The 27,819-nt window shown below is 40.1% G+C and overlaps 1 protein-coding gene across 2 annotated transcripts in view; it reads right to left on the reverse strand.

Annotated features, from left to right (window-relative positions):
- Positions 1-1,850: 1,850 nt before the first annotated feature.
- The window catches only part of pxylp1 (2-phosphoxylose phosphatase 1), a 162,246-nt gene continuing 136,277 nt past the window's right edge, over positions 1,851-27,819 (reverse strand). For both annotated transcript variants that reach the window (XM_043702041.2, XM_043702040.2), the window contains 2 exons: positions 10,122-10,261; positions 1,851-2,941 (listed from right to left, as the gene is read on the reverse strand). In XM_043702041.2, the coding sequence (XP_043557976.2) occupies positions 2,010-2,941; positions 10,122-10,261 (1,072 nt within the window). In that variant the 3' untranslated portion in view covers positions 1,851-2,009. The remainder of the gene's footprint in view (positions 2,942-10,121; positions 10,262-27,819) is intronic.

Below are 27,819 nucleotides of genomic sequence, written 5' to 3' on the forward strand. Positions count from 1 at the left end.
CATTATGGGCAGTTAAGCGGGCATTGGATAGGCATATGGAGAATAGTGGGCTAGTGTAGGTTAGTTGGGCTTGGATCGGCGCAACATCGAGGGCCGAAGGGCCTGTACTGCGCTGTATTCTTCTATGTTCTATGTCATCCAGTTAGCGGAATACTTGTTCCAAGGCAGACTGGAGAAAAATATTCCCTTACTGACCTTTCTCTGATTTGTTTGGTACTGTTGTGGTATCTATCCAAAACCCAGTGAGCACAGGATTTATCAGAGGAAACAGCAGAGAGAATGCGTACAGAAGTCATACTCCCTTTTTACAGCACAAACCGCTGTATCCTGGTAAGTTAAAATATTCCAGAAGATTTCAGTTCTTTAGGGTGAGTGCATAAATGAATAGTTGAAAGGGTAGATCTGTCATTAGGTAGGGTAGTCAAGTGACAGGTAGGTAGCTACACCACTAAGTTAGTAAGGTCCAGACAAATTTGTTACTGTCTCTGTGTAGTGTCAAGAGGGACAAGGAGGCAAATTCTCAACCCAGAGCATGTCACAGGATTGGGGGATAATGGAAGCTCAGGAGGATTTCAGAGGGCAGCGGCAGAGGCATTGGGAAAACAGTTAGGGTTCAGAGGGGAATCAAAGGGGTCAGTAGGACTAGCTGAATGGCTTCCCAGGAATTAGACATGTTTTAATCTGTCTAATATTTACTGCACAATATCCAGGAAATAAGTCTCATCTCTGCCAACACTCCAAACCTAATTTAGAGCCAACAATATTCAAGCAGTGTCCTCGGGAGCTGGGGAATTCCCATCGGGAGTTTAAACTTTCCAGACAGTCCCCATGGAGTTGGTGTGTTGGAACTTCCCAGGAGTCCCAACATGTATCCTTGGGGCTATGCAGTTGTCATTCACTATTGAAGGACAAGATCAGGGCAGTGAATTTTAAACAGCGCAGACACTTCCCACTGATCCTTCTGGCATTCCAATGGTTACAGATTGCCAACTTGAAAATGCCCCCTGAGATTCTAATTTGGCTCAAAGTTGAAGAAATGTGTTTGATAAAGGCACATGAAGCTTGCAATTCCATCTTTCCCCTGTATTTCAGAGGAAAGCATTTCCACATGTACAAATGATGGACGTGCAACATTGTAACATTTTAGATAGTTTTAGATCTTATTGTTATGAGCAAGTCAGTTAGGAAGTCTCAAAATTTATTCTATATAACCTTTCATGATATGTCTAAGAGCTGAATCTACTGTGGTAGGAAGGAATATCTCAAACTTGACTTCATTTGAAATTCAGCTGGCATGAAGTCTGATTCTCTCCCAATTGGTTTAGATCATTAAACTTTCAGCAGATACCTAAAGTCTTTGAAACTAGTTACCTGTTTTACTTTGGACCAAAATGAAAAGAAGCAACCATCAAATTTAAGAGCTATAATTCTTAACGGTCTCTCTTCAAAGGAATTAATGATGAGGCAAGCAAGATTTTGCCTTTAACAATCCATGTTGATTATGTATTACTATATTTTTAGTTTGTAAATATTGTCCTATTTGCTTTTTTTGGTAGCGGTTCAATTTTCTTTTGTTAATCAGTCACTGTTACATTGACTGGTTTATAGTTCCTCAGGTATATTCTTATATCCCTTCTTAAATATAGATAGATTGCTGAAAGATCCCTGACACCACACGTTTTCCTAAAGAAGTATGCGTAATCATGCCTATGTTATTTTATCCCTGGATTATTTTAGAAAGCTTTAGATACCATGTCTGGCTTCAATGGGTTTTTGTAAATTCAAAACATGATATTATGTAGACAAAGTCCCTGGAATACAGTGTCACAACACACAACTGGAGCATGACATTTGTACAATCCACATTATAATTTATTACCACTGGAAATAAAACAACTCTGCCACTGGGAAAGGTACAATGTCATCAAAATATACCACCAGTAATTCAAAATCAGTGATAGTTAAAACACGCAACATTCAGCAGTACAGAAACTCCAGCACTGACGTATTTAAAATACTCTCCTGTGGCATGCATCATAATAATTTGTGCTGTTAAAAATGGCAAACATGTCCTTCCTTACAAAACTTAGGAAATTCTCAAAAGGACAGAGGAGTTGTTTGGAATGTGCTTTGTGCCCAGAGCAGAACGAAGTTTGGAATGTGACGTCAATGCCATTATAAAGAATACGAATAAAATGTTGTCTTTTGACCTGACCATTCTGCCACATTTCAAAGATTATTCGAGCACCAAATCGAGGAAAACTGGCATCAGGAATGCCCAAAGCGCTGAGCAGGGGTGCCACTGTGACATCATGAGCAGAGTAGAGGGCAAATATTTCATCCTTTTTCCCTTGAGCAATCTGTTGCATGCGAGTGACAGTCTGGTTTAAAATTGGGTGGGTTGCAAGTAGTGCATATTTGTAGTACAACTTCTTCCTCTGCCTGTCTTGCTCACCTTCCAGCTGATGTGCCTTGATGACTTTGAAGTGGTTCAAATTAATGCAACCATATTCTGTACATGGAAATGAGATGTTATGACAGAAATGGCAAAGCAGGGAGTCAATGGGATTAGCTGCTCTTAACCGTCGGGTGGGAATCCCCACAATTTTTGCCATGTCTATGTATGTCTGTTCCAACAGGCTGTTTTTAACCCGCATATTATACTGGCGTCGTTGTTCCTCCTCTAGGTAGTGATTACGCATCGGGCAGTCGCAGCTGTTAGAGCAGAAAATGGTACTCCACTGGTATCGGATGTGTATTTTGCCCCAGTCCAGTTTTGGTAGTAGGCTGTACAGCAGAGCTAGTCCACTCTGCAGTGTCCGGCTCTTTCCTGTTGATTCCACATACACATGCTTCGTAGACCAGTTATCAGGCAGCAGTTTATGTTTCTTAATGTACGTGTTGTGCAAATGTTCTCCATTCAGCAGATGCTGGACAACACCTGGAAGCAAAAATAGAGATTGAGAAGAGCCAACCTAATGGAGAATGGTTTTATTTTGCACCTTGCCTTGTTTTTGCTTGCTGTCGGCAGTGATACAAAGTGAGATATGACAACTGAATGGAGGAGTCTACTTTCGCCTATTTTGCAACATTTTGCATGGAAATCATTCATAAACAGTGATAAATGGTGGGCCACACTATGATACATCAAAGTAACAAAAACATACTCTAAATGTTCTCAAAACTAGCAGTATTGTAGATATTGCAGCAGTGGAATGATACAGCACCAATTAAACTATTGTGTGAATATCAGTTCTTCAAAGTGAATAGCCAATTAGTTCCTTCCACTCTTCTTTCACCATTGTGTTTTCAGTTCCCTTTAAAATACTTATGAAAACAATGTTACAATTCAATCTTCTTTCACAACTCTTTCAAAGCACTTTCTTGTGGGAAAATGTTTTCTCATGTTGTCCTTTTCGTAATTTTGAAAACTTCTATAAAATATGGTCAAAACTTTCTCCAGTCTGTCTGCGTAACTGAAGCCCCTCATTGATGGTGCCACTCAAAACCCCCTAATCACACGTGCCAAGGCCTCGGTATTTTCCAAACGACATCAGCATGCTTGACGGCTATCTCAATGCAAGGTTTGCACATTCCTCTAAGAGGATCCAGAATCATGATGTCATCAAAGCCACTTGTTTATTGAAAGAGAAATGAGAGAGTTTCCTTATGAACCTGCAGAGATGACTGAATCCTATCCCAAATAATTAAGTTAATGCTTTTGAGTGTTTGATTGAGGCCCATTCCCCACAGGGATCGAGTAAGGCACAACTTCTGATTATGTAAACAAAACCTGGTGTCCAAACGTCCCTAGGTTCATGCAGACATATGTACACACAGCGAGTAGATTTCAACTTGAAACCTGGTTTGGCAAATCAGCAGCCCATTAGAGAAATTGACCAACTTTCATTCCCCACAGGAATGATTCGGTGAAAATTCCTGCTAATAATCATGCTAATCCAATTTTTGAGCACAATAAGATATTCTAGCAATGCAGAGATTTCATTGCAAATAAACAATAACTGTTCCCATTTGTTCTCCTCTCAAACAAGTTGGATGCCTGAAAGCAATACACTCAGTATTCTGCATCAAAAAAATCATTTGTTGCCTCATGCATTTTTGTCTCTTGCTGTGCAATAACTGCACATCAGCAAATAAACTCAATTCATGAGACTCAAGTTTAAATATTTCTTGCACATTCAATAAATATGTGGGCAATTGAACTGGTTACTATCACAAACAAACCTTCAAAAGCATAAAGACCCAGAGCTAAGAGTCAAATCAACATCTGGAGTTGGCCCACAAGTACATGAAGTCTGAGTAACAAAGGCAGTATCACACAACTGCTCAATTAACAGAAAAAGACCATCAGAAAACTCTTGGTTAATCCATAGAATGAATGTTTATTGGATTGAAATTTTATAGATTGAATGTTTCTTAGTTACTTAAGAATGCAGCAGAGTGCCAACTGTGTATTCTTTTGCACGATAGGTAAATTTCTATGGAGTGTTCTTGCAATCAGCATTTCCCCATTAAAGCAATGGTCAAACACTTGCCCATGAATACACAAAGGTTGTTTATACGCATGCCCCACAGATTTGGATGGTAGAAATTCAAGAAGGAAAGGGGAGAAACTAAAGCAACTTGCAGGCCAATGAGCCTAACATCAGTAATAGGAAGATGCTTGAATCTATTGTGGGAACAGTATAGCAGGGCATTTAGAAAATCAATTGCACAGTGTCCTAGTTTTATAAAATGGAAATTGTGTATGAAAAATCTGATATGTGTTTTAGAGGATGTAACTACAAAGAGTGGAAAAGGGGAAATCAGTGCATCCAATGTATCTGGATTCTCAAAAAGCATATAATAAGATGCACAGCAGCTTACTGCACAGAAAACTCATGGGATTTTTTTACTCATTCATTATTGCCTGTGACTAGTGAAGATTGAGAAGATGGTGTTGAGTTATCAATTGATGTAGGTATATCCACAATGATATTAGGGAAGAAGATGCAGAATTTGCCCTAGTGACACTGAAATGTTGGTTGTATTATATCAGCATAAACCAAGGAATAATTATTGTAGAGAAAACAGAGCATAAGAATAAATAGGTCAGTTTGGGTTGTCAATTTGTGACTATTGTCATACCGCAAGGATCTTAGCTGGGGTTACAGCTTTTGCTTTCTTTATCAATAACTTAAATAAGTGAACCAAGTGTAATGTACAGAGGAACCTCGATTATCCAAAGGACACGGGCAGGGAGAATTTCGCTCAGTTAATTGAATTCCAGATAACATAGTTCAGCCAAGCATCAGGGCCTTGCAATCTTGCTGGATAATCAGATATCCAGATAATCAAATGCCGGACAATCAAGGTTCCTCTGTATTCATGATGGCTAATGACAAAGTTAGGTGGAAAGGTATATTGAGGAGGACACAAGGAGGCTGCACAACGACACAGTCAAGTTGGCAAATGGGTAAAAACAGCCATGCACTTTGATTTCAAACTTAACTCAAACCACAAATAAAATTAAATGATCTCACAGCATAGTTTGAATGGTTTTTCTTGAACTCTTATTTAAGCAATTACTTGCTTCACTGAAGATATGCCCACTTTAAACTCTATTGTCTTTATGAATTCAAATATTGGATCATTTTTCATCAAAGAACTGAAATACGTAACATTAGCTGAAATTGATAAATGTACACAATTATTCTGTGTAATAAAAAAAGGTTGAAATTATAACTAAAATAAGACAGAAGTAAACAATTACACATAGCTATTCTCTTTACATATCATTTACTCAAAGCCCACTTTCCTTCAAGGTCAATTCAGTAATGCATACATACTGCAGTGATATAGAGTCATAGAGATGTACAGCACAGAAACAGACCCTTCAGTCCAACTCATCCATGCTGACCAGATATCCCAACCTAGTTCCACCTGCCAGCACCTAGCACATATCCCTCCTCACCCTTCCTATTCATATACCCATCCAGATGCCTTTTAAATGTTGCAATTGTACTAACCTCCACCACATCCTCTGGCAGCTCATTCCATACACGTACCATCCTCTGCTTGAAAAGGTTGCCCCATAGGTCTCTTTTATAACTTTCCCCTTTCACCCTAAACCTATGCCCTCTAGTTCTGGACTCCCCGACCCTAGGGAAAAGACTTTGTCTATTTATCCTATCCATGCCCCTCACAATTTTGTAAACCTCTATAAAGGTCACCCCTCAGCCTCTGACACTCCAGGGAAAACAGCTCTTGCCTGTTCAGCCTCTCCCTATAGCTCAAATCCTCCAATCCTGGCAACATCCTTGTAAATCTTTTTTGAATCCTTTCAAGTTTCACAACATCTTTCCGATAGGAAGGAGACCAGAATTGCATGCAATATTCCAACACTGGCCTAATCAATGTCCTGTACAGCCGCAACATGACCTCCCAACTCCTGTACTCAATACTCTGACCAATAAAGGAAAGCATACCAAACGCCTTCTTCACTATCCTATCTACCTGCGACTCCACTTTCAAGGTGCTATGAACCTGCACTCCAAGGTTTCTTTGTTCAGCAACTCTCCCTAGGACCTTACCATTAAGTGTACAAGTCCTGCCAAGATTTGCTTTCCCAAAATGCAGCACCTCGCATTTAGCTGAATTAAACTCCATCTGCCACTTCTCAGCCCAGTGGCTCATCTGATCAAGATCCTGTTGTAATCTGAGGTAACCCTCTTTGCTGTCCACCTCCAATTTTGGTGTCATCTGCAAACTTACTAACTATACCTTTTATACTCACATCCAAATCATTTATATGAAAAGTAGTGGACCCAGCACCGATCCTTGTGGTACTCCACTGGTCACAGGCCTCCAGTCTGAAAAACAACCTTCCACTACCACCACCCTCTGTCTTCGACCTTCAGCCAGTTCTGTATCCAAATGACTAGTTATCCCTGTATTCCGTGAGATCTAACCTTGCTAATCAGTCTCCCATGGGCAACCTTGCCAAACACCTCACTGAAGTCCATATAGGTCACATCTACCACTCTACCCTCATCAATCCTCTTTGTTACTTCTTCAAAAAACTCAATCAAGTTTGTGAGATATGATTTCCCACGCATAAAGCCATGTTGACTATCACTAATCAGTCCTTGCCTTTCCAAATACATGTACATCCTGTCCCTCAGGATTTCCTCCAATAACTTGTCCACCACCGATGTCAGGCTCACCGGTCTATAGTTCCCTGGCTTATCCTTACCACCTTTCTTAAGCAGTGGCACCACGTTAGCCAACCTCCAGTCTTCCAGCAACTCACCTGTGACTTTTGATGATACAAATATCTCTGTAAGAGGCCCAGCCATCACTTCCTTAGCTTCCCACAGAATTCTAGGGTACACCTGATCACGTCCTGGGGATTTGTCTACGTTTTTGTGTTTCAAGACATCCAGCACTTCCTCCTCTGTAATATGGACATTTTTCAAGATGTCACCATCTATGTCCCTACACTCTATATCTTCCATGTCCTTTTCTACAGTAAATATTGATGCAAAATACTCATTTAGGATCTGCCCCATCTCCTGCAGCCGCCTTGCTGATCTTTGAGGGGCCCTATTCTCTCCCTAGTTATCCTTTCGTCCTTAATGTATTTGTAAAAACCCCTTGGTTTCTCCTTAACTCTTTGCCAAAGCTATCTCATGTCCCCATTTTGCCCTCCTGATTTCTCTCTTAAGTATACTCCTACTGCCTTTATACTATTCACTCGATCTATCCTGTCTATACCTAACATATGCTTCCTTCTTTTTCTTAACCAAACAATCGATTTCTTTAGTCATCCAGCATTCCTTATATGTATATTAACCCTGGATACAATTATTGGTAATTCGAAAGTGGTAATGATAAAATAATCTTAATATACCACTGATAGCAGATGAAGAAGGTGGTGGCATTTGTTGTAATGTCATTGAACTAGCAATCCAGAACCTCAAGCCAATGATCTGGGGACATAAGTTTAAAGGAGAAAGTGAGGACTGCAGATGCTGGAGATCAGAGCTGAAAATGTGTTGCTGGAAAAGCGCAGCAGGTCAGGCAGCATCCAAAGAGCAGGAGAATCGACGTTTCGGGCAGGAGCCCTTCTTCAGGAATCATAAGTTTAAATCCCACCATGGCAGATGGTGAATTCTGAATTCAATACGAAGTATGGAATAAAAATCTGGTCTATTGGTGACCACATAACCATTGTGAATTGTCATAAAACCTATCTAGTTCATAAATGTCCTTTGCATATAAATGTCCAGCAGAAATGTTTGCCTGTCTAGTAATGCCAACATCTCATGAATAAGAGAAACCTCACTTCTACATCACACATTCTCTACAAACACATTCTTTATGTTCACGATGTGGAGGTGACAGTTTTGGACCGGGGTGGACAGAATTCAAAATCACACAACATCAGGTTATTGTCCAACAGGTTTATTTGGAAGTGCAGGTTTTTGGAGCGCTGCTCCTTCATCAGGTAGCTAGTGAGGCAGGATCATTGTACACAGAATTTATAGTAAAACATCAAAGTATTGTACAACTGATGTGAAGTATTGAACAAATCTAAATTGCTGTAAAGTATTTAATCACTTAGAATGGTTGAAGTTTTGATTCATTGATATGTAAATCCCAGAACTTCTTTCAAGTCAACTTAAGGTTGTATAAAGAAAAAAAAAGTGACATCTCAGCTCAGACAATGCATTAAAGGTGTGAGGTTAGAATCTATCTATATCCCAACTCTGAGTCAGAATAGTTCTATTTACAAAATAGGAATTGATAAAATGCCATATGGACTGAATGCCTACAGATTGTGTGCTTTTTGAAAAAAATATAGAACGTATCTGACCACAACACCATGCCGCCCTGTCATGGCAACCATTGCAAGGGGAGGCAGAGTGTCGACACAAATACTATCATTGCACGTGGGGACACCACCCACCACGCACACGGCAGGTACTCATGTGACTCGGCCATCATTGTCTATCTCGTATAATGCAGACAAGGATGCCCCGAGGCATGGTATATTGACGAGACCAAGCGGACACAACGACAATGGACGAATGGACACCACACAACAATCACCAGACAGTGGTGTTCTCTCCCAGTCGGGGAATACTTCAGTGGTCAAGGACATTCGGCCTCAGATCTTCCGCTGACCGTTCTCCAAGGTGGATCTTAAGATACACAACAACGCAGAGGCTGATAGCCAAGTTCAGTACAATGAGGATGGCCTCAACCAGAACCTTGGATTCACATCACACTACAGGTGACCCCACTACACTATACACACTCACACACAAGCCCACATACACACACACTCTTACACACAATCACACTGACACAGACCCTCTCGCATACACACAGTCTCACTCTCTCTCTCTCAGATGCACACCCCAACTCATACTCACACACACACCCTCTCAGGCATATACTTTATCACACTCACACACATACTCTATCAAACACACACACACACATACAAATCTCTGGGGTGAATCTGCATTTGCAGATACATTGTATTTTTTTCAAAAAGCACACAATCTATAGGCAGTCATGTGACATTTTATGAATTCCTATTTTGAAAATAGAACCAGTCTGACTCAAGATTGGGATACAGACAGATTCTAACCTCACACCTTTAATGCATTGTCTGAGCTGAAATGACATTTTTTTCTCATAAAACCTTAAGTTATCTCAGGAATGTGACTTGAAAGAAGTTCTGGGATTTGAATATTAAAGAACCAAAACCTGCAACCCATTCTAAGTGATTAAAAACTTAACAGCAATCTAGGTCTGTTCAATACGTTGCATCAGTTGTATGACACTTTGATCTTTTACTATAAATGCTGCGTCATATGATCTTGCCCCAGTAGCTACCTGATGAAGGAGCAGTGCTTTGAAAGCTTATATTTCCAAATAAACCTATTGGACTATAACCTGGTGTTATGTGAATTTTTAACTTTATCCTTCGTCATGTAATTGCACTTCTGCCCTTCACACATTGCAGCAGCACTCGCACACTCCACACAAGATTTACACTTGCACCACCACAAAAATTAAACTAAAACCTAAGTTGCGTGGTACTTCACCTATTTGGGTCAGTTCTCCCATTTCACACACTGTGTGGCTGGGGAGGAGAGCAATATTATTCAAGGGACCATCCAGTTTACAGGCAGTGATGATGTTCCTGTTCTTGATGAAGGTTTCCAGCAGCCGGTGAGAGGGTTTCCTTTCAACAGAGAAAGAAAAATGTAGTTTAATACTCCTGGATGCAAATTAAAGCATTTAATAAGCAGCAATACTGCAATTCGCAGGTGCATACTACGACAAAAGCCTGTACTGCTTCCCTCATTACAGTCACTGTTTTTATTCTGCTTTAGCTAACTCTTATCTGTCTGCAAAGCTGAGAATTCCTTGTTATAAAACAAATTAATTTTCTCTGCTTCCATCACCCTTTCAGTTAATGTATATCACATCTCCACAACTCATTGCTTAATCTGCTTTTCCTCATTATGCCAAATTGTTTTGCCATTATCTTAAAACTGCACCCACTGACTCACTGATCATTCTGCCACCAGAAGCAGTTTCCCCTTCGATCCTCTATCAGAACTCTTCACCATTTTGTACACTTCGAACAAATCTCTAATTAACTTCCTACAAGAGCAAAACAGAGCGCATGCTGGAAATTAAAACAGTACAACATGAAACATTCATCAGATCTGGCAATATCTGGGGAGAGAAAAATAGAGTTACTTTCCAACAAGACTTTGCAAAAGGCCATTGACCTCAACTATTAACTCTGTTTCTCTTCTCAAAATTGCAGTCAGACTGAGTATTTTCAAATTTATGGTTCAGATTTCTGATATGTGTGATATTTCAGTTATGCACCAGTAGTGCCAGGATTTGCAGTTCAGGAGAAAAATGGTTTAAAATTGTTAGAAAAATTACAGTTATCCAAAATAAAAGCATGTTAACTATGCAGGGTCAACCAATGGCAAATTGTTGGGTGTGGAGATGCTTTCAAATCTGTCTGTTCAGAGTTGTTATGACACACCCCGAGGTGGGCCTTGAACCCAGGTCTCCTGGCCCAGAGGAAGGGATGCTATCACTGCTTCAGCAGACTCCCAAATGGCTGGGTGTAGAGTGCAATGAAATTTAACAAAATAGCTTATTCCACACAGCTCATTTGATTGCCTTTCGATAATGAGTATTGCTGATTGTGTATCAATTGTGTTTAATTTTATGCAGGTAGAGGGCATTAACTGGGGTTTCACTTGAGCATGTAAACAACATTTAATGAACAGTGGCATGATTAACTTTGAGGTTGTGGATATTTTAACTCCATCTGTTCTGACATGTATGATACAACTAGAGAGCAGGTGGGAATTGAACATTAGCCTTCCTGCAAGGTAGGGACACTACCAGTGGCCACAGACCCCTCAAGTTTGGAGTTGCATTCTTGTAATGTTTCAATCTGTAAGTAAACTTAAGACTGAATCTAAGTTGGCTCCTGTATTATCCTCCAGCAACTGGCTTTCTGTTTTTTTTTAATTAAACCTACTTTTCTAGTCACCCTGGTCAGGAGGTGTTATTATACAGTTCTCGAGTAGTTGGGACTTGAATGCGGACCTCCTGGTTCAGGGGCAGGGACAGGATCACTGTGCCACAAGAGGATCCCTTGCTACTGGCTTTCTCAAATAGAAGTAGTATTGGTTCCATCTGTTCTTCACACATACCAGGATTGCACGATAAATGGATGTCAAACATTCAGTTGCAGTCTGCTGAACCCACTTACATTTACAAAGGACCCCTATCAGTTACTGTGCATTAAATTTTCTCATTTTACTGGCAAAGTGCCCTTGAGTTAGATTCAGGGCAGCCAATCCACATAAAGCTTTCTCATGCAATCGTCTGCCCTTCATCTGATTGACAGCAGTGATGGAAATCAAATTCTCTGATGTCATCTGATGGCATCTTATTCAAACTATTGTTGCACACTTTAGATGCTGCAAATGAGAAGCTGCCCCACATACTGTCATATCAGACTGTTATATTGCAGAAAAGGAAGCTATCACACCATTTTGCAGATAGGGACCTGGAGATGCTAGTGGATGGGTATCACAAGAGGAGGAGAATTTTTTTTCCTTCTGATTAGCAAATTTAAATGAGCCTGGACTGAGACAGCAATATAATGTTCCACATGAAGGGAAACACGCAGAATGTGGAGAGAAGGTTAATGGCCCTCTGTGCTCAGACAGGGCGAGTGCCTCCATCTTATTTCCGCTACCTCATACTGACAGGACTACAGAGATGAGATTGACTGCTCTTGACATCAAGGCAGCATTTGCATGATCATGGCATCAAGGAGCCCTATCAAAGTGGATGTCTTTGGGAATCAGGAAGAAAACTCTCCATTGGCTAGAGTCATTCTTTGGACAGAGGAAGATGGTTATGGTTATTTAAGGCCAGTTAGCTGAGCTCCAGGACATCTCTACTGGAGGTCCTCAGAGTGCCATCCAAGGCCCAACTTCCTTCAGCTCTTCCATCAATGACCTCCCATTCATTATAAGGTCAGAAGTAAGGACGATGATCGCAGAATGTTCATCACCTAAGACTTCTCAGAAGTAAACCATGTCCAAATGCAGCAAGACTTGGACAATAGCCAGGGTTGACTGAGAAGTGGCAAGTAAAATTTGCATCACACAAATGTCAAGCAATGACCATCTCCAACTAAAAAGAATCTAACCATCATCTCTTGGGTCATTCAATGGCATTACCATCATTGAATTCACAATTATCAACATCCTACAGATTATCATTGACCAGAAACTTGAGTGGCTATGCAAACAGGTCAGAAGGTAAGAATCCTTCATTGAATAACTCATCTTCTGACTCTCCAGAGCGTATCCACAATCTACAAGACCCAAGTCAGGAGGTGATTGAATACTCCCCACTTGCCTGGATGGGTGCAGCTCCAACACCACTCAGGAAGCTTGACACCATCCATCACTAAGCAGCCCACTTGATTGGCACCACATCCCCAAACATTCATTCCCTTCACTGTCGATGCTCAGTAGCAACAACATGTCCCATCTACAAGCTGCACTATAAAAAAAATCACCTTAGACAATACTTTCCAAACCTATGACCATTGCCACCTGGAAAGACAAGGCCACAGACACATGGAACACAACCAACAAATTTCCCTCCAAGCCAGTGACCATCCTGAGCTGGAGTATATCTCTATTTCTTCAATATTGATGGGAAAAAATCCTAGAGTTCCCTCCTTAATGGCATTGTGGGTTTACCTATAGCATATGGACTACAGCAGTTCAAGAAAGTAGCTCACCTTTACCTACTTAAGGGCAATTAGGGATATGCAATAAATGTTGGCAAAGCTAGAGATGCCTATATTCCATGAATAAAAAAACACTCACTCTAACTCTGTCAGTGCACAACCATCTCACCAAGCTTATCAACGACATTTCTCAGTATTGTACACATCATGTCCATCCACCTTGACCACTCAAACTACTATCGCTCCCTGCCTTCCAAGTTTCCTACTCACTCAGTTACCACCAGGTAACTGCCCTGACATCGGGTATTGGTGCTGTCAGGTTTCTTCGGGGAGATGGGGAAAATAGCTTTTACAGAGCAGTTTATTCATGAAAGAATCTATTTGTTTCATAAGATGATTCATTTTGTTACTGTGCCAAAGACTGATTTGCTGAAATGAGTGAGTGTTACAATGCAAAAATATTGATGAAAATAAATGAATTCATTGTCATTTCTTATGTCCACCAATGGGAGATAAAGCATATTCTCAATTCAATGCAAGTTTCTTATTTTCTTAGCCTGACTTCAAGCATACTAAAGAAATATATACATAAAATATACGAGCAGCTGTTCTAAAGCAGAAGGGGATGTTATTTTAATGTCCCTTCTGACAGGCAGACGCAGAGCTGTCAAAATCAATGCGCACAGACAATTTCACTGTGACTGACAACACTAAAACTAAGAGGAAATCGACAGCATCCCAAAAATGATAAAATAAATTACTGGCTTTATTTACATTTTGAAGCAAAATCCAAGCAATGCAGTTTTATTTATGAATATAGAAAACATTATCAAATAGAATGCTTAGTAAGACTTTCTTAATATCTTGTTTTAAACAATTTGATGATTTCCAAATTAAGTTACTTCTTTTTCAGAAAGATAAGTTATGCATGTGGAGATTGTTCTTCGCAATAACTGGTGCCAGATTTTGATTAACTTGGCTTTCTATCTATGACTTTGAGTTTTCACATCCTTATGCAGATATATTTCCATGGAAACACTGGAATTATTTCAATGTAGCTACATGTAAGTGATATTAAGTATATTAAATACCTTTGCAAATTAAATGGATAATAATCAGTCATTAAATCTATTGCTATAATTGCATTGATATGATGAAATTTGCATTGGTAATAGAACTATGCTTTCAAAATCCCTTCTCTAACGTTCAATGATTCTTGCAGACTGTTATGTTTTCACTTCTTATGTAGTGTCCTGCTTCCAAAAGCCATACAGCTTGTGTCAGTGCCTACCTTCATTTGTGAATGTTCACACCCTGAACAAAATGTAAAACAGTTTGACAGATTTGGTGTGAAACTATTATCAACCACCAATAAAACTTCTGAATGATCATTATTGTCAGTCAATGAGGAAACAATGCAAATGTTAACTCAATAGCGCCTCAAATACCCAAATGTCAGGCTTCCTTCTCCTTTAATTTGCATGAATATTAATAATTTAAGGTCTTCTACATCTTTTCTATGGAAAGTAGCTAAAAGATCCCAAACTGTAATAACATCAGGAATTTTTATTTTAAAATACCATTCATGGAATGGCAACAGTCTTACACTAAGACAGTCTGTTTGTAACCTTGGCAGTCACATTTGACCCTAATATGGACTTTTGTTTCTGCATCATTAAGACCACCTACTTTCACCTTAGTAACATTGTCTGATCTTGCTAAAATCGTCATTGATGCCTTCTTTAACACTGGACCCAATGGTTCAAACACTCCTGGGAGATCTCCTACATTCTGTATTCTCTGGGTCTGAGGTCATTCAGAGGTCTGCTGTGTTGTAACTTGAAAATCCCATTCCCCTGTCAGCTTTTTGCTCACTGACCCATCGGCTCTCAAACTGACAACACCTTTGATATTAATATTCTTTTCCTTTTCAAAATACTTCTATGGCCTCTTCCTTCCCCATTTCAGAAATAGCCTCCAGCTGTACCGCCCTCTGAGGCATCTATGCCTACCTAATTCTGGCCTTGATTGTGTTTTTTCAATTTTAATTACTCCACAATTAACTGTTGTGCCTTCAGCTCCTTGGTCCAGAGGTATGGAATTCCATCCCTATAAATCTCCAACTCATTGTTACCCTTTAAGAGACTCCTTAAAGTCTCACATTTTGGCAATGCTTTCAGTCATCCACTCTTACATCGTCTTATGTGACTCGGTGTTTTGCAATGTTCCTGTGTACATTTCATTATGTTATAGATACAAGTAGTTATAGACAGAGAGTGCAAAATAAAGCTGCATTGTAAATTTAAATATTTCCCCCTGCTCAATTAGCTTAAGTCAACTCCCAGTAAGTTTACAGAGAAGAAAATAAAGTGAGGGTCAATGATCATTCCACACATTCCTAAAATAAATGTCCAAAAATAACATTTATCTTGGAGACTTTATATTTTTGCATTTGATTTCTAATAAATATCTTTCTATATCTTTAACCTATATACAGCTTGCATGACTTGCTTAGTAACAAGGTAAATTGCTAACTTACAAACTTGGGAAAAGTTGCAAATATTCAGTTATTTTTCTCTTTCAATTATTGACCAGGTATTGCTCTCAGTAGTCCATAAGATTCCTTTACAGACTTTTCACGGAATTTTCTACAGGTGGCTATTCTAAAACATATAGCAAAAACCTTTTTTTTTGTATCTTTATTGGACCTATGCCCTGTGACAGGGCAAGAAGTTGTGACTCACCTTGGTCAATGAAATTACTCAATTGTTAAAGGGAGTGGAGAGAATGAGCCATAAAGTTTCAGCAAGTATAATTCAAAATCAAATCAGGAGCAGAAAATAATAAACAAGATGGGATTGAGAGAGATTAAAGGGACAGAAAGAAAAAAATATGCCTTTTTACAAATCTCCAACATCACATTTATAAAAAAGTTTTTCTGGTGTCAGCGAAGTTGCTTTGCAGTAAATAGGTTGGATCGTGCTGTTATAAGTGTAATTACACTTGAAGAGATGATCACTAAGTTTTCCCTGACAAGTTTTGTACATATTGATCATATCGGTCAAGGTTGCTCAGTTATGTGGATAGATTAAATTGAATTGAATTAGCTTTATTGTCACATGTACTCACATGATTAGATTAGATTCCCTACAGTGTGGAAACAGGCCCAACAAGTCCACACCAACCCTCCAAAGAGTAACCCACCCCACCTCTGACTAATGCACCTAGCAACAATGGACAATTTAGCATGGCCAATTCACCTATCTGCACATCCTTTGGTGAAAAGTTTACCGTCGCCACTTACACAGCCATCTTAGGTACAAAGGTACAGATTCTGGAGTACAATTTCTTAGGAAAAAAATTAGCAAAGCAATTATTGTCCTCCTTAAATCTGAAAAGGTTAAGGGAGATCTAATTAAGAGTAGGTTTACATTAGAAAGCGTAGAGTGAAAATGTTTCCTATGGCAAATGGGCCAGTATCGCAGAATTAAAATACTGTTAAAAGTCTGGGACACTCCACCGAAAGGATAATGAAATCAAATTCCATAGGACTTCTAAAAAGACAATTAGATGTGCCCTAAGGAGGACTAATTTACAGCGTTATGAGGAAAAGATAAGTTATATGGGAGAGAATTGAACAGCTTTTTCAAGCATTGGCCCAGCTGTGATGGGCTGAATAGCTTCTTTCTATGTTGTGAGACAATGGTTCTACCATTTTTCAATTTGTAAATCCCCACATTTTGTGAAAAAATAGTACAGGATAATGTGTACAGTGCCTGAGAGAGACTAAGAAACAGACAGAGAGAGAGAGAGAGAGCTGCAAATACAGTAAGTAAGAAGAGACAGACCTTTAATCATCATCATCAATGTTCTGTCTTTGGTTCGACCACTAATATGCACTGCCTACGTCATTTCTCCACACATTTAGTTAAAGTTATAGCAGCAGCAGCTTGGAAGAACCCACAGTCACAGTGATTACAATTCATGAATGTAAATAGTGCATGCAATGGGAAAATTTCCATGAGGGTCCTCTGAACTTCTCGTAATCGGAAACTTCAGTGGAAATCTTGAAGAAACAGCATAAACAGCCATTGATGTTATTGTTCCAGGGTTTTGTCTGAAGTTACACTGGGCAATCTGTCATTCACATTCAACAGTCAGCAGTACAACTTCTCTCAACCACCAGGGGGCAATATACTGCTACTACTCGGCAGACTACGAGAAGCAAAGGTGCCTCTAAATAAAAGTTCAACTCCGGAGCTGATTTTTAGCCTAATTGAAATGGCGAGTGAGGACATTATATTCTAAAGTCAAGACTCAAATATGTGATATGATATGGGAGTGCGATCTCTCCCAATGAACTATACACGAGCAATGGAGAGTTGGAAAGAGGTTGGACATGGATCTAATGATGACAGTGCCAGGTGCTGTGCCTGCATCACCCAGTGTAATCCTGATGAAGTAAATCACCAGCTCCGCAGTTCCCACTAAAGCAATAGCAGAATCATGGTGCAATCTATTTGGATTGATATAAATAGCTCAAATGTAATAGTGACTGATATTAAAGTAAATCAGTAAAAACAGAGGTGGGATGCACTTCCCAGTACACATCATACATGTGAGAAGCAGTTAGCTCAAAAAAAGGAAGGACAGAGAAGATTGAATCAACAACAAAATAAAATGAACAAAGGAATACTCTGACTTTTGGAATACTCCTCCAACCAGAAGCGTGAAGGAAATAGAATTGAGTTCAGTACCAGCTTCTTCTCTCCAGTATGAACCAGTGTATGTAAGAGTCCAATACCAATAAAGACAGCTCGAAAAGAAAACCATAGAACTGTGAATGAGGAATAAGTAACAAATTAATGGCAGTTCCAAGTGAGGTCTGTTTCACTTAATCTCTCTTATGATCACAATTTACTGTACATTTGAATTGCCTTACTTATTCTCTCCTGTCATGATACTTGCCACAACATATAAAAATAGTAAAATCTATTAGACTTATTAGTGAGTTTTTGCTTGCATCTCAAAACCATTATAAAGTCTCTTCCCTTGCCTCAGGTTCCTATTCTTTCTCTTTGCCACCCTTCAGTCAATCTCAATGTTAATGCAACACATGTTTCTATTCCAAATTCTTTTTCTAAAGCATTAAAACTTCACATTTTAAACAGGGTAAATGCTAAATGTAGACTTGCGATGGACAGGTGGATACCAGAGTTCTCCAGCATGGAAAGAAGCCCAATGTATCCAAGCCATTCCATCAGGCACCAATGAAATCTAGTTCTGCTTTCCAGTACTTGGCCTGTAGCCGCATAAGCCATGGCAGTTCAACTCATTATCTAAATACTTCTTAAATGTTGTGGTGGTTCCTGCCTTGACAACCCTTTCAGGCAGTGAGTCCGAGGTATCTACCACCATCAGTGTGAAATAATTTGGTCTTAAACTCCCTGTAAACCTCCTGCTCTTCACCTTAAATGGATGTCCCCTGGTTACTGATCCCTCCACAAAGTGGGAAGTTTCTTTCTATCTATGCCTCTCATAATTCTGTATGCCTCAATCAGGACAACCCACCTCTGCCTTCAGATAATAACTATCTAGTCACTTTTCATACCTGAAACACAGCAGCACAGGTAACATCCTAATGAATCTCCACTGCACCTTCTCGAGAGAAATCACACCTTTCCGAAAGTGTGGCAGCCAGAACGGCCGAACTCACACCATATCCAGCTCCATCATGTCCTTCTTGCTCTTGTATTCAACACCTTGATTACTAAATGCCTTTGACTCATAAAATATGTACACATCATCTTAACCACTTTATCAACCTGTTCTGTTGCCTTCGAGGATCTATGGATATGCACAACAAGGTCCCTCTAATCTTCCGTAATTTTTAAGATCCTACTATTCATTGTCTACTCCCTTACCTTGTTAGCCTTCCCAAAATGCATCATTTCACAATTTGCTAGACTTAATTCCAGTCAACTGACTAGCTCATCTAAATCATACTGCAGCCTATGGCTTTCCTATTCACTATTTACCACACCACACATTTTCACATAATCCATGAACCTTCTGATCAAATCTCCTATATTCATGTCTAGGCCATTAATGTACAGTAGAAACAGAAAGTGACCGAGCACCAAACCTTCTGGTATGCCACTTGGCAGAGGCTTCCAATCATAATAACAACCTGAGATTATCATCCTCTGCCACCTGTCACTAAGCCAGTTTTGGATATAATTACCTTGGGCCCCATGGTCTCTTGCATTATTAACCAGTCTTCTGTGACAGACTGTGTCAAATACCTTACCAAAGTCCATGTGCAATCTTCAACCCTGTTATGAAGTTGAAGGCATGTACTGTTCCTTTAAGAGAGAGAGAATGCTGTTCTGAACTAAGAGCTTACAAGCATCTATGTACACAACTGGGTGGCAGTCCCAGACTGTACTTGAAAACTGAAAATATGTAACATTTGGCTGAAATGGATATTTGAGTTTTGGTTGCTATTTTGACAATTCGAATTTAACCAATTTAAATTATGCCCCAGGATACTAAAACTCAATCAAGTTTCAATTTATTGTTTTGCCAACATCAAACCAATGAGATGATTTGAAGTTGCAGATATAAAATGTGGACATTTTGAAGATTGGTCAGAGAGAGAGAACTGCCATTGAGACAGAAACGTCTGGAGAAACTAACAACTTGCTCTCCAAGAAATTAGGAAACACTCTTTATCAAAGGTACCTTTTCATATGAAGCATACTTGCAGTAAAAAGAAAGAAGATGACCGAGGGAGATCCTGGAAAAAGAAAGACACAGAAGATGACAGTGACTGTGTGGTTTTGAAATTAAGTTAATATAATTTTAGTAAAAGTTTTATTGGATCAGCATATTGTTCTCGAATTGGAGGCAGATAGTAAGCAGTTAAGAGAAAGGGGGGGCCTGGAATTGTGAATTATTGTTGTTTAATGTTTACTTTTAGAGTTAAATATAAATTGATGCTATTTTCTTTAACTAGTGGAATTTGGGAATGCTCTGTCACTCATATTTTGACAGATTATGAGGCGAGGCGAGCTTTTCTGGGTGTTTGGTTTAATTGACAGAGAGGTTCACCGCTGTGTCATAACAACCCTAGTCATAAAAATCAGTCAGACATTATAAACCCGATGAAACCATGCTGAAGATCCTTGATTAATTTTCCAAGTGAAGATTAATAGTGTCTCTCTGAATTATTTCCAAATATTTCCCTACCACTCGTATTAGACTCATTGGTCTATTACTGCCTGGCTTATCCTTAATAATGGTATCACATTATTTTGAATAATGGTATCACGTAACTTGTTTTCTACTTGCTTGGAATATTTCCTGTGTCTAGAGAGGAACTGAAAATTTATGACATGACCCCTACAATCTCCTTCCTTGCCTCTCATCCCAGCCTGGAATACAACACATAATTAACTTGCAGATCATGAGGATCTATTTTAATCTTTTCTCTTCAGCATGTTAGCTTTTTAGAAACTGTCCCAGTGTTTGGTCTTAATATCTCAAAAGCTAAGGAACAGGAAAGTCATCAAGTGTTCCTCTGCATTATCATTATCTAGTGTATGTAGGTGGTTATTGAGTGAGGACAGGATTGGATTCTGACGTGGACGCAGTCCTTGATAATTAAGTAGTTCACTGACATCCTGTCTAGGGCTACGCATGAAGAATGATGAACACAGTGGCCAAGGGGGAAGAACTACCAGCTTCAACAGAACTCATCCATTAGCAGACAGTCTTCAAATGAAGGAGAGAGAAAACAAGCACACCCTCTCAAATACAGAGCCACCAGACATAGAGACAGTCAGTACATTCACCTTTACTTTTCACTTCGGGTCCCTACTGGTCTCCCAACACATGCAGGATATGGAGGAGGTGCACTAATACCTACGTAGTGCTGTTCCACTCCAATGTCCTGGATAGGATGACCTATATGGCCAGGGTACACTTCAGCCAAACCTATCCTTTAGCAAGGACTAGGTCAGGATCAAAGGTAGAAAAAGGTGTGTCACTTGCAAAATGAACCACAAGGCATGAAGTTACAAGGCTTTTCTTTCTGCAGAAGTGAAATATTTGAATGGTTTATTGCCTCCTTATTTTTGGAGTGGTCCGGCGAGCACGTAAGACTGCAGAGTCCCACCACCAGTTTTTGGAAGGCCTAGAATTGCAGGGTACCAAAGACCAAACAGGGCTCCAACAATATCTTTGTCCTGTTCTGCTCCTGAGAACTGGGCATACTAAAGAGAAATGTCCAAATTTTTAAACCAACCTGTCATATGATAAACATGATAGTCAATGTACAGGAATATAAATGGTAGAATGTAAAAGTAATAGAAATCTGAAATTAAAAGTCTAACGATGACCATGAATCCATTGTTGATTGTTGGGAAAAAACCCCATCTGGTTCATAAATGCCTTTTAGGGAAGTAAACTACCATCCTTACCTCGTCTGGTCTACATGCGACTCCTGACCCACAACAATGTGATTGACTCTTTACTGCCCTCTGGGTATTTAGGGATGGGCAATAAATGCTGGCGTGGCCAGCAACGCCCTCATCCCATGAGTGAATAAAAAAAGACAAATTCATATTTAGATAAATGGAGATATACAGCCTCACGGGGAATCCTCTCTGACCTCACGAACACAAGACAAACAAATGGTTCATGAAGAAATGCAAAACACACATCTGTCAGAAACCATCAACATGAGGCACTCCAGGCACAAATAAACCAAAATATCTGATTCTCCCAAAGGGATGTTTGATCTATTGTTTGCCTGACTTGTGGCCAGACCAATTAGAAATACAACCCATTGCTTGCATGGCAATGGCAGAGAATTTGATCCAATTCTCAGATAATTCTCTATGTCAATTAAAATGAACTATTCTGAGGCACTTTCAGTATCTTGTAGGTACAGTTAAGCATACCAGGAAGGAACCAGGCAATTTTCACTATTCCTGGATTTTTAGTCATATCAAGGGAAAATTTGGATGAGGCTGGAAAACAGGCACAAATTTGGACATGTGGACAATCCTCACTAGATTGCAACAAATGTCGTCAGCGTGTGATCTTGGTACACTGCCTGCTAATTTAAATGATAGTGGTATGCAGCCCAGCATGAAGTTGCTTGTGGCCATGTACCTCAGCAGAGAGTTCCAGTTGGAGAGAGATTCACAACGTTTAAAGCTAACATGCACTAGGTAAAGACAGAGTGCACTCCGGCTGTAGTAGGTGCCTGAAACAGTCAAAGAAGAACTTCTGAGCGGAAAGAATAGGGACAATAGTTTAAAAGGCCATAAGCATGCTCCAAAGTTCTCAAATGCATTAGTGCAGGAGGTGGACAATAAGAGGGAAGGCTTCTTCACTCAGGCAGCTGGGATGTCACCCAGTCTGAACTTACAAGGCAGTGGGAACAGAAAACCATCCCAGTTCATGATAGCAGTCCAGTTGCAAGAACTTCAATTACCTTTCTGCTGTTGCCAGTGTTCTTGATACCACATTCAGTGTGCTCCTGGGCAAAGTGGCCGGAAGTGGAAACATGTTAGCAAACAAGGTTAATACATTATTGCAATTTCCCAGTCCACCCACTGTTAATCACACTTTCTGGTTAAAAAAACCCAAGTATAAGTCCAATAGATCAAACCCCCAAGGAAAAATCCTATATATGTCATCTTGCTATGCATCACGCTTTTTTGTTGAGTGATGTCTTCCTATAAAGCACTGTAGGATATTACATTAAATTAAAGGAGCTCAAATGCAACTTGTGTTATTGGAAAAATTCAGTAAAATTTAAATTACTTGCATTTAATATGGTTGACTAAAGATGGACAAATTCCTGAAAATGGATTTTATGTTAGGAGTGCCATTTCTAAATTTTAATTCAATTTGTTTTCAGCAATATTCAGAGATGTTGACAAAGTTATTTGTCTTGCACACATCAAGATAAATGTAAGAATGCCAAACTTCCAATGATCGCAATAACATATACCACAGGAGGAAAAGGGACTGATTATTTGGCAAGTCAATTCTAATCGACCAAGATGTTCTTGTCAAGAAAGCAGTAAGGAACAGTAAGCTCTTGGATAATTCACACCTGTTTGCAGAGAACTTTGTAGGAATATATCTCGTTTCTTGCAAATGTAAATGATCCACATTTGAGCACAACTGATTATCTCGAATTGGTGGCAGTTAGCATAAGAAGGATTGTTTGACAAGTGCTGTGAAATCAGCAGAATCACATCTAACGTTAGTTGCTTTATTTTCGGTTCTAAAAGTATAGGCTGGCTGAGCACACTATGCACTCTGCCTATAATGAGCATGCTATTTGACTGAATCAACCAAACCTTAAGACATATGGCCTACATACGGAGCATGGCACTGAAAGTGAAACTCATAAATGCCAATTGTGTGGTGGGTGGAATATCTTTTTGAACTAACAAAACACATAATTACAAGATCGACTGTGCATTCATACTTTTTTGTAACATAGCCCATCACTACAACCGGCATACAAAGTCAGCTTTATAGGTCAAATCTATTGAACAAGTTTAGAAAAAATAAGAATTATCAGTCTCTGAAGACTGAAGGAGTGATTTTTTTTTGTTTATTTTATATGTGGTGAACAGAAAAGGAGAGAGGCATACCAGAATGAATAGAGAAAAAGATTGGAATAAAGACAATGTGAGCTGGAATATCCAGTATGAAGCATAAAGTAAGCATGAGGCAGCAAGCAAGGAAGTCTTGATAGAGGATGTAGAATGCAAGAATCAAGGCAAAAAAGAGAAATGAACAGTATGGAAACTTATTTTATAGCAGCATTCCTTCAGAACTGCAGTCTAAACAGTGGTGGAATCAATGACGTTTACTGAGAGGTCACACTGACCTAAAGAGTTGTAATCATGCATGGCGGCTAAAAGGGCAATGAAACAAACTTTTGCACTTTTGTGCCATTGTAAGCAGGATATGATTGTGCAATGCATAGATTTGAAACACACATAGTGGCTGACTGCTCTTGAGAAGCTTCAACATTTAGATTATTCTACAGGGTATTTAAGTGAAGTTATAGTGGAAGAAAATGATTCCAACATTCTGTCTTCCATGCAGTTCCAGCAGTGTATAAAACAAAATGGCATGCATCACAGATAGAAATATTTCATCCAAATCATCATAATCAATGTCTATGGATGATAAAATTGTAAACAAGGCTGGTACTAACAAATTCTTGGTAAACACCACCATATCAAAGCAAGCACATGCAGTTGCATCACAACATCCTGAACATGAGGCTAAAGTCTTATATAACATCATGGTTAAGGAATAGCACGCCCACACATTAATGCACAACATGGTGATGCACAATCTTTTTATTTTGCAGACCTCAGTACTCAGACTTGGTAACTTGGCATCCAGTTAAAACTGCATAATACTTGCAAACAGTTATATAACCACCACTTAGAAAGCTGGCAAAAGCCTGCTCACATATCTAAAGCAAGGAGGTATCATTAGCAACTGACAGATTATTTTTAAAATACTGCATCTGCAGGATATGAATTTCAAAGCACATTTCACATCGCCTGGTAGGTGGTTTTAACACAACCTGCCAAGTATTTATTATGCTCTAGGATATTTATTTATCTATCTTATATCATCTGCCATATTGCTTCCATGTCCCATTGTACGTTTTCTTTATATTTGAGTGGGGTAGTGGAGTGATACAGTTGATAGAGTCAGAGATGTACAGCATGGAAACAGATCCTTCGGTACAACTCGTCCATATCAACCAGATATCCCACGCCAATCTAGTCCCACCTGCAAGCACCCGGCCCATATCTCTCCGAACCCTTCCTATTCATATACCCATCCAGATGCCTTTTAAATGTTGCAATTGTACTAGCCCCTACCACTTCCTCTGGCAGCTCATTCCACACACACACCACACTGTGTAAAAACATTGCCCCTTAGGTCTCTTTTATGTCTTTCTCCTCTCATCTTGAACAATATGTTCCTGGAAAAGTAATCACATGAATGTCTGTTCAAATCCCACAATGACAATTTGTCAAAGTGCCAACAAGAGTCGGTTAGGGTGTTTGACACAAGGACTAAATTCCCCTAATACTCAGGTTGTGTAATCTCTTCTCAAGTCACTCACCTCTGAATTCTCAATTCCCAGCGTCTAAGCTTTTGATCTTTAATGCATTACATCTCAAATGCTATTGATTTACTATTTGTTTCTTTAGTTATTTTCTCCACCTCCTCTCATACCCTTTTAGCCTTTTTTGATAAGTAGTGCTCCCACCATTCAGCAGCCCAGTGATTCTGCATTAAATTCAACCCCTACAGCACCAAGAGTAATAGACACACATTGAGAGTCATGGACATCAAATCCAAAAGATGGAGTGATAGCATTCTACCACTTAGCCATACGAATGAATAACATTTTTAGAAAGTCATAAAAAATGATTAAGATCTTCAGTTCATTTATAAAATGTATATAATCTTTCTCAGTTTAGAAAATAACCATTAATGATTGAATGGTTATGTTGATAAAATGTTTTTTTTTTAAAGGAGGAGGCAGTTATATTGTTAAATCATTTGTAAACAGCTAGACATGAATTATGTGAAAACATTGCCATTTAAATTAGTCAAGGTGGCAAGACAAGTTGAGAGGGCAGTTAATAAAGCTTATTGCATCACAATGCTTTGTTAACACTACACGTTTTCTCATTAATTTTCAGCCACCTATTTACCATACAAGCTATACATTGGGAAAACTTAACAAGGAATCTCACGTGGCCACTTGGAGGATTCAGCTCACTGCTTACCCCAAAATCACCTTCATGTTGGAAACAAAGCAACATCTCAGGGCAGGCCCCATGGGCACCAGCACAAGAAATTCGCGCCCATCGACTTTGGCATCCAACACATGCCAGTCTTTAAGATCCTTCACGGCACATCTCTGATCCACTTTAGGATGTTACTGCACTTAAATGCTGCACGATCAGGTTACACCGACAACGATCATTATTCCAACAAAGACACTTAGTACTCAGGGGCATGTACCCAGCTCATAGATTGAACCAGGCAATTTGTCCATGTTCTTCACTCACTGTCACAGCGCTTGCTAACATTGAGCTTAACTGGATGTACACAACATCATTTGTCTTGCATTTCGCCCCCACAGCCAGAGATACCAGGCTCATGTTGCTGTATGTTATGTTGCTGTATAGTTTAGCGCAAACATGTGACAGTAGTCATCGGGCCTTACTCATTATAAGGGGAATAGCATTTAGACAGGGGCTGCCAGCAGGTTAAATCAAGGGAAGCCTCCAGTATCAGTCCAGGTCCTACTCAGATCATTCAGAGTCAGGACCCCTTCTCACAATGAGTGAGAAACTGAAGGACAGGCTGCGAAATCTCTGTCTGGATTCTTCCTGCCCTATTGTTGGCTGTTTTCTTCATGGAACAAGAGAGGGGGGAATATTACAGGTGATGAAAGCAGGTGGCACAACTACTACTGTTGGTGCAAATTGGGAGGTATCCAAAGCAAATATTTAGGCAGCAGAGAGGGCATACAGGTTAGTGCTGTTGGGATGGTGGCAGTGAGTTGACAAAATGTTACAGGCAACAGTGAGAGTGGTCGAGCTTGAACCTAGATAGGAGGTGGGTACAATAGCAGAGTAGAGTGACAGTGAGATATCGGAGAGAAGATGGTGTCACTTACAGTGGCAGAAAGGAGAAAGTCATTGACCTTCCTCTACAGTGCTGCACATTGTTCCAAATGGCTGAGACTATAGTGACAAAGCAGGCAATCTCAGACCAAGCTGGCATGGTCTGGTGTTATGGCCTCCACTGCTGCTCCTTCCCTGTGTCACACCCCATTCAGCAGGAGATCCAGGATCCTGCTCCCACACCGATCCCTGCCCCCATACCGATCTCCACCCCCATGCCTAATCCAACCCCCACGCCTAACCCCTCCCCCACTCCCAGCTCCAGTCCCACACCATGGTCCGAGCTCCCAGCCCTGCCGTATTTTCACCACCCCTCCAGACCTCCCCCTCTCTGAGGATGAAAGATTAGCCCTCAGCAGAGGCCTCACCTTCATCCCCCTACGCTCCCGGATTAACAAATTCAACACGCAGCGAGACATCGAGCATTTCTTCCGCCGCCTTTGCCTCCGCGCCTACCTCTTCAACCAAAACTCCCGCCCACCCTCCGACGACCCCTTCTCCCGCCTCCAACACACCCCATCCACCTGGACACCCCATGCTGGCCTCTTACCCGCCCTCGATCTCTTCATAGTCAACTGCCACTGCGACAGTGACTGCCTCAACCTGTCCACCCCTCTCACCCTCGCAACATGCAGCCCTCCACCCACCCCAACCTCACCATCAAACCGGCAGACAAGGGAGGCGCGGTGGTAGTTTGGCGCACGGATCTTTACGTGGTGAGGC

This window comes from Chiloscyllium plagiosum, unplaced genomic scaffold (assembly GCF_037043375.1).
Source record: "Chiloscyllium plagiosum isolate Xiang-an unplaced genomic scaffold, Cpla_swu_hap1 HiC_scaffold_13, whole genome shotgun sequence".
Lineage (NCBI taxonomy): Eukaryota > Metazoa > Chordata > Chondrichthyes > Orectolobiformes > Hemiscylliidae > Chiloscyllium > Chiloscyllium plagiosum.